The 7083-nt window shown below is 38.1% G+C and overlaps 1 protein-coding gene across 1 annotated transcript; it reads right to left on the bottom strand.

Annotated features, from left to right (window-relative positions):
• Nucleotides 1-1420: 1420 nt before the first annotated feature.
• Nucleotides 1421-1966, bottom strand: LOC130465566 (uncharacterized). The gene is made up of 2 exons (XM_056834375.1): nucleotides 1611-1966; nucleotides 1421-1517 (listed from the first exon to the last, which is right to left on the bottom strand). The coding sequence occupies exons 1-2, from the start codon at nucleotides 1964-1966 to the stop codon at nucleotides 1421-1423; spliced, it is 453 nt and encodes a 150-aa protein (XP_056690353.1).
• Nucleotides 1967-7083: the final 5117 nt, after the last annotated feature.

Genomic DNA, 7083 nt, shown 5'->3' with positions numbered 1-7083 from the left:
TGACGATAAAGGTAAAGGTTAGTTTAGGATTTCAGGTTGTTGGGATTAAATTGCCATTTGTGTGTGCCCGTTCTCCTCCGTTTTGCTTTGCGGTAGTCTCTAGGTTAGTTTATCAAGATGTTTAGTGTTAATGATGCGTTTTTGGGTATTATGTGTTGGTTTTTTCTTGTTTTTTCTAAGAATAGCATGTTAAAGATTGTTGGTTCAGAATGTCTTATGTGTTTTCTGGTGTTGTCTGGGTACTTCTTTTGGAGTTATTCAGATTGTAGGTGGTTTAACCCCTTTGTGAATCAAATGAGGGGTTTGTTGGAAGGTATGGGGAGTTATTGTGTGGTAAAGTCAGTCTCCCCATCTCTGATGTTGATGTTAGAAGAATGGAAGTTATCTGTTTTGAGTTGGCTTGGGGGTAATAGTGTTAGTTGTTTGGGTATGGAAGGAGTAATGAGTAATAGGAAGGTTCAGTGTCTTTGGGGTTGGGTTGTCAGTTGGTTGTGGAGGATAACTTGTGTTATTTCTCCTTTTAGGTTAGAGTTGAGGGTGTCTCTTAGCGCTTTCAAAAATCTTTATTTGAGCGCTGCTCCCATTTTATGGGGGTTCATAGCATGCTATACAAGTTGTGTTTAGACGCTTGTGTGGAATACACAAGGTCTATTAATCTAGCCTGTCACATTGGTTCTCTTCCTCTCCTCTCCTTGTCCCCCCTGTTTTGCAGGTGCTTTCAGAATACTTCTAATGGTAAAGGACCTAACATCAGCACCATCTACTATAAAGGAAACATAGATGCAAATTGCCTTTGCAAGATAACGTCGTGTAAGTGGCGTGAGCAAGGCATTTCCAACAATAACGGGCTGAATCAAGAAAAGCACAAAGCCCTTGCGTTATTTATTAATACTATTTGTAGTTTAGAATTTGTAATGGTTTATAAGATCTTAGTGTTATTAGCATGTAGTGTAGATTTGTAAGACTTTTATATTTGTAAGTTTGAGCTTATGTCAAAAAAAAAAAAAAAAATTCACACTAATTTTCCACATACTCTTCCAATGCACATACCGACATACACGAATATGCGAGGGGTACGTTTCTACTCTTTCAAATTATTTAGTTATTTAATATAAAAACAACGGGATAATAGATCCATAAATCATAATGATACCAGTTGACTTATAGAAATACTGTAGTATGGTAAACTGTCAAAAAGAAATCGAATGGTAGGTAAGGAGAAGAAACAAAAAGATGTAGATCAAATTTAAACCTGAATTGCAAGATTACATTTTATTATTCATTCCAACATTGACTTTGCCGTTATCATTCCTTTTTTTTAAAATTTTTTTAAATTTTTTTTACTTTTTTTTGAAAAAAACATGAACTAAACAAGATTATGGTTTGGCACTATGCCTATTACAATCCGATAGGAAAATATTCAAACAGTAACTAGGAGAATAGGCAAATAACTAGCTACATTAACATCAAAAGAATTACTCCTCCCATTCCTTCCAAGAGCATCTGCTACTTTGTTTCTGTCTCAACCGATGTGTAGCAACCTAGCTTCGTGGAAAGATTAGTATAATTCCCTACATTGATGTAAAATAATACATAGGTTATAGTTAGACATAACATCAGTTCTACACAACTTTGCTAATCTATTAGCAACTCTATTAGTCTCCCTAGCTTCGTACTCCAGCCTGATCTCATTCCTCCTCATACAAAGACCCCTGCATTTTTTTACAATAAAAAAATTAGCATCCTTGATATTCTCCACGTGTAGAATTCTGTTAATAGCTTGCTGGGAATCCGAGTTCACAATGACTCGAGTCCAACTCCTCTCCTTGATGATCTGCAGACCTATACAAATAGCTTGTAGCTCTCTCATTAGAACTGATTGTGCGTAGCATTTTTGTTGGAAGCCCAACACCCAATTTCCAATGTGATCCCTGACAATACCTGCAATACCCGCATCTGTATCCATAGCTACAAAAATTGTGTCACAATTTATTGAGCCAACTGGTAGGGGGTGGTTTCCAAAGGGGGTGGTTGTTTGTTGGTTGATCAGTAGAGGATAAGGTACAGGCCTTGGAAGTGTGAATTTCCCAAGCGAAAGCTTGGGCTTCCAAGATGCACCTATCCTCTAGTACTCTAGTGTGTACTCCTGTTAAGTTTATTAAGATCATAAACTAAGAAAACCTTGTTAAAAAATTTCATTCACCTAGTGAAATACAACCAAGAATCCACATTGGATTAATCTAGTAAGAGTATTTACTTCCTAAATCATAAGTCATAACCAATAAGCCAATAAGCCAATAATCTATATTGTTCCCTTAGCTTGACGCTTGTTGCTACTCCAAGTCCAACAACTAAATGTTGACACCCTTTGACGTGGGCTTGGAGCAATAGTATCACAAAGCCCATCGGTTTATTAAAACAATTTTTTTAAAACATTATAACTCCGTCCTTATAAAAAATGACCGGCCAACGTAGAGTTGGCTCAAGTGGTAAATAGCTTGATTTCATTTAAAGAAGGTATCGGGTTTGAGTCACGCCACATACAAGAAACTTTTGTTGGAAGACTCACCCACCATAAACAAATTACGCAAAAAATAAAAGATGTCCAATTTCTTGCAATAATACTAAACTACACTTATTCAAGAGAAATTCCTTTAACATACAGTTCACATCAGTGATTTTTGGTTTTGTTTGTGAAGTCTTACTTTTAAAGAGATTAGTTTAATTTTACTTTTATAGTATAATGTTACGAGGAACTATATTCATATCAGACCAAAATAAGTTCAAATATAGTAATCATAAGTTCAAAAATGGTACTTAGAAGTTCAAAAATGGTACTCAGATTTCAAAAATGGTACTCAGAAGTTCAAAACTGCTACTCAAAAGCTCAAAAATGGTGTTCATTTCTCAAATATGGCACTCAAAAGTTTTCAAAATAATTAATGGTGCATTTACCACCATGCCCTCAGATATGTGTTTTTGGAGGCACATATCTGATATGGGTCTCTCTGCCTCTAGGTTAGTGTTTGAATTTTGCTTTATCCAGCAATATGTTTGGCTAATCATCTATCTTTAAAGTTTATTTACACAGTTCACTTGAAATGGGGCAGAGTAGTATGAGGTTTGAGCTTAGGTTTCATTGTATTATTTTTCCCTTTCTTATTTGATTGGAGTCATCGTATTTCATACGAAATGATAAATTCACCTCATTTACAATGACATAAACTATATTATTGAATTGCAAATTCAATTTTTATGTGCTTCGAGAAAGTTTAATGATTGGAAAGGACTTCATGATTGATAAGCTGGAAGTGGAAATTGATGTTCTTAAACTCAAACTTTTGTTAGATAAGGTTAATGATAAGTCTCATCATAAGCTTGGTCCAACTTTGAGGGAAGTGGCTCAACTGTTGGGTCAAAATTGGATCATTACTTTTGTAGGGGAATACAGTTAAACATAATAACATGTGCGGAACAATCCTCAAAGCCAGGAAACATGTATAAAGCACAGATTAAGCAACCTTACATTCGAAGCGTGTTTTCCACAATAATCTGTCAACGAACACGAACAAAGAACTCCACTTGTCGTTCCTCTACTTGGTTCACCGACACGACCAGATCCGTCTTGATAATCGTAGCTTAGACAATTGATCAAGATACTTTGCTTTTGGGAAGAACTCACTTTGGAGGCACAGAGAGAATTAGGGTTCTCTGTGTCTCTAGGGTTTGAGTAATCTGAATTGTGTATGTGTTGGAAATTAGGTTGTAAGGTTATATTCATAACCTTACTAACCGACCAAGCTAAGAAGCAAGGGCGGCTAGCAAGCCGTGCAAGCCAAGCAACACGGACCGCATGCCCGCACCCAGCGACACACTGCAGGCTGAAGCCGACAGCGCGCGCGCCGAGCAGCTGGGCCGTGGGCCTTGCTCGCTCGTCGCTGCTGTGCGCTATTGCGTGCTGTTGCGTGCTCGCGCCCAATGGGCTAGCCTTGCTCGCCCTTTCTCGCGAGCTTGCTGGCTCGTTGGGCCTTGCACGCTTACGTGCTTGGCTCGACGGGCCGGCAACTCCGATGCCCTTCGTATTCGCGATTTAATATATTTCCGATATATTATTTATCGTTTCGTATACGACGAATCACCGTCATACGATACGATTTATTCGTGTCGCCCAGCTTACGAATATTCGCGATACGATATACGATTCCGACAAAGGTCGTATCGTATAATACATTTCCAACTAATTCCCGAAAAGCTATTAAATGAATTTCCGATTCATTTAATTCGGTGATCTGTTACGTGTCATTGGTGTGACCTTGTAGGTTCAGTCAAGAATAAGTTGTGAGTTCAATATCCATTAGAACTCACTGACCGGAAGCATTGCTCCAGCTAGCTGTTCCGATCACTTGATCTCACTGAATTAATTGTTCGCAATTAATCTGAACCTTGGTATTAGACTTAATGAACCTTGGGTGAAGGACATATTTCCTTCAACTTTCTCTCATATTCCGCGTTTCTGTAACAAAGTTGCTCATTGCCTTGATGCTAATTCTCTGGTGATGGCTATTGGTCACAAGCTCCATTACATTATTCCTTCATGTGCTAAAGGGGATTATGAGATAGATTTTCAGCATGTAATCCAGATTACGTATCCAATGTGAAAGGAATGCTCGTGAACGAGTTGTTGCAATAGTGGCTTCTACTGGTCATAACTCGGAGATTCTCAATAATGCTGCTACTGTTTCTTCAGCTTCTCAATTTGTTTTTAGTTCGATTGTTTCAAGTATCAAGCATGTTGTTGAGAGTTCTTCGAGCAAGGATAAGGCGTTACTGGACAAAGGTAAAGGAAAGTTTTTTGATTCCTAATTTGTTATTGGTGGTTCAATAATGGGGCTAATCCTATAGAGATTGTTGAAGTGGAAGATGGTGAGATTACCAACAACCGGAAGGCATCTTGCTTTTTTGGCTACGGTTGCGCAAAGTGATGATGATGTTGAGTTGGCGTTTCCGTCCTTTCGATTATATTAAGTCTAATCCTAGTTTTTGTATAGTTCCGAAAGTTAGAGTAGTAATGGGGAGATTACCAATATGGTGTGTTGGGTAGTAGGAATTGCCCGTTTTTGTCAAGTTTTTTGTACGATGGGGGATAGCTTTTGGGATTAGGGGCGGGTATGCATGGCTTTTCTATGTTTTCTGTAATCCCCCGTAAATTTATAAATTTTATTAAATATATTTTAACGTATATTATTTATATTTAAATAGAATTTATGAATTTTAGTAATAAATATATAATTAACGTATATTTATTTTATTTACGTTTTAAATATTTTAACGATTTATGAAATTAAAAGTAATTTTAGAATTTTACGTTGAAAAAAATTCGAATTACGAAAACGCGCTCGATTGAATTTGGATAAACAATCCTAACTATTTTTTGATTCAAACAACATCAATTCCAATCCTAGCCCAAGTTTTCAAAGCCCAATAAAGAAACCCAAACAAAATTACCCATACCTCTACTCTCCTTCAATTCACGTAAAAACAAAAACAAAATAAACAAAATCAAAACCCCTGCTCCAAGTTCACGTGAAAGCAACCAAACCAACTCAAACCCTTCTCCCTCCCTATTCACGACTGCTGCCCAGCCGCCGCCACAAGCCACCGGCGACCACCGTCGTCCCTCTTTGGTAACCTCTTCTTCCTCTTTTCTCTTTCGTCCTTCATTCTTCTCTTTGGGGTTTTCTTGCTCTCCCCTAACTTGTTTTCTGTTTGCACACAACCACCGCCGGCGCATGCAACCACCACCACCACCAGGGTCGACGCCTCACCGCTCTTTTGTTGCGTCACCAGCTAGGCTCACCCTTCCTCCCTCTCGTTCTCTCATTCTCTTTTGCTCCCGTTGGCTTGCTCCTTGCTCACGGCACCACAACCAGTCGCGGCTACCACCGCTGCCCCACCAGCCAGCGTGCCCCGTCCTCCACCGACTGCCCCTGCTGCCGCCATCTCTGACCGCCGGCCAGCACTCTTCATTCTCTCTTTTGGTTAATTCTTAACCCTTAAAACTAATTAATATTTTAATTACGTTTTAATAATTTAATTTATGTTTCTTGAATTAAATTTATGATTTTTATGATTAAGTTATAAATTTTCAGATTATATATTTTGCTTAATTAATAATTTAAATTTCAGATTATATGATTGAATTGAAATAAGAATTTTAATTATTTAAAGCATGAATTTCAAGGTTTTTATCGTTTTGAAACCATGGTAGGATGATTATAAGTTATTAAAGTTATTATTTTTATGATTTCAAACATGTTAATTATGTTTTGGAGTAGTTTGAAATTAGTTATATTGCTGGAAATTTAAAGTACGATGTTTGCAAAGAGTTTTCAACGAATTTCAATCACCAATTCAATAATTATGATGCTAGGAAATCAAATATTCAAGTTTTGATATTGGGGAAAGTTCTAAATATGTTTAGGATGCATTTAAAATGCTTTATTGTGGCTGCGAATGATTAGATTCATTAGGATTATTTGTTGGTTGTTTTAGGCGGAGAATTCTCTTCACTAGTAGAAAAAACCCCTGTTGCACCCCCCTTGTTGCAGCGTACATGTATTAATACGCTTCAACAACCAGTCGGTCAACGCGGGTCAAACCATTTAAAGGGTTGTTGCAGCGTACAATTTAATTGTTCCCTGCAAAAAAGTTTGTTGCAGCGTACATTTTAAAAGCCCCCTGCAATAACCCTTTTTGTTGCAGCGTACAATTTAAAATCCCCCTGCAATAACCGGATAAAAAAATTTCAAAACAATTTAAGCCGCATCTCAAATTTTTTTCTCGCGGTCCTTTCTTCTTCCCTTGCCTTTCCCTGCGTCGTCCCCTAAAGACAAACCCTAAGCCGCGTCCCTCAAAATTTCGAACACTCTTTCTCTTCGTTCCTCTGCATCGCCGGCCACCACCTCCTTCATGCCGACGCTGCTGGGTGGTTGCGATGGTTATTGCGTTGTTGTGGTTGATGGTGTTGTCCTGCCTCCGTGCTCGGCTTTCCTCTGCTTGTCGCCGCCAATAATGGTGGCCTAC

This window comes from Spinacia oleracea, chromosome 1, assembly GCF_020520425.1.
Source record: "Spinacia oleracea cultivar Varoflay chromosome 1, BTI_SOV_V1, whole genome shotgun sequence".
NCBI classification, from domain to species: domain Eukaryota; kingdom Viridiplantae; phylum Streptophyta; class Magnoliopsida; order Caryophyllales; family Amaranthaceae; genus Spinacia; species Spinacia oleracea.
Note: the sequence above shows the minus strand (reverse complement) of the source record. Positions and strands in the feature narration are given on the sequence as shown.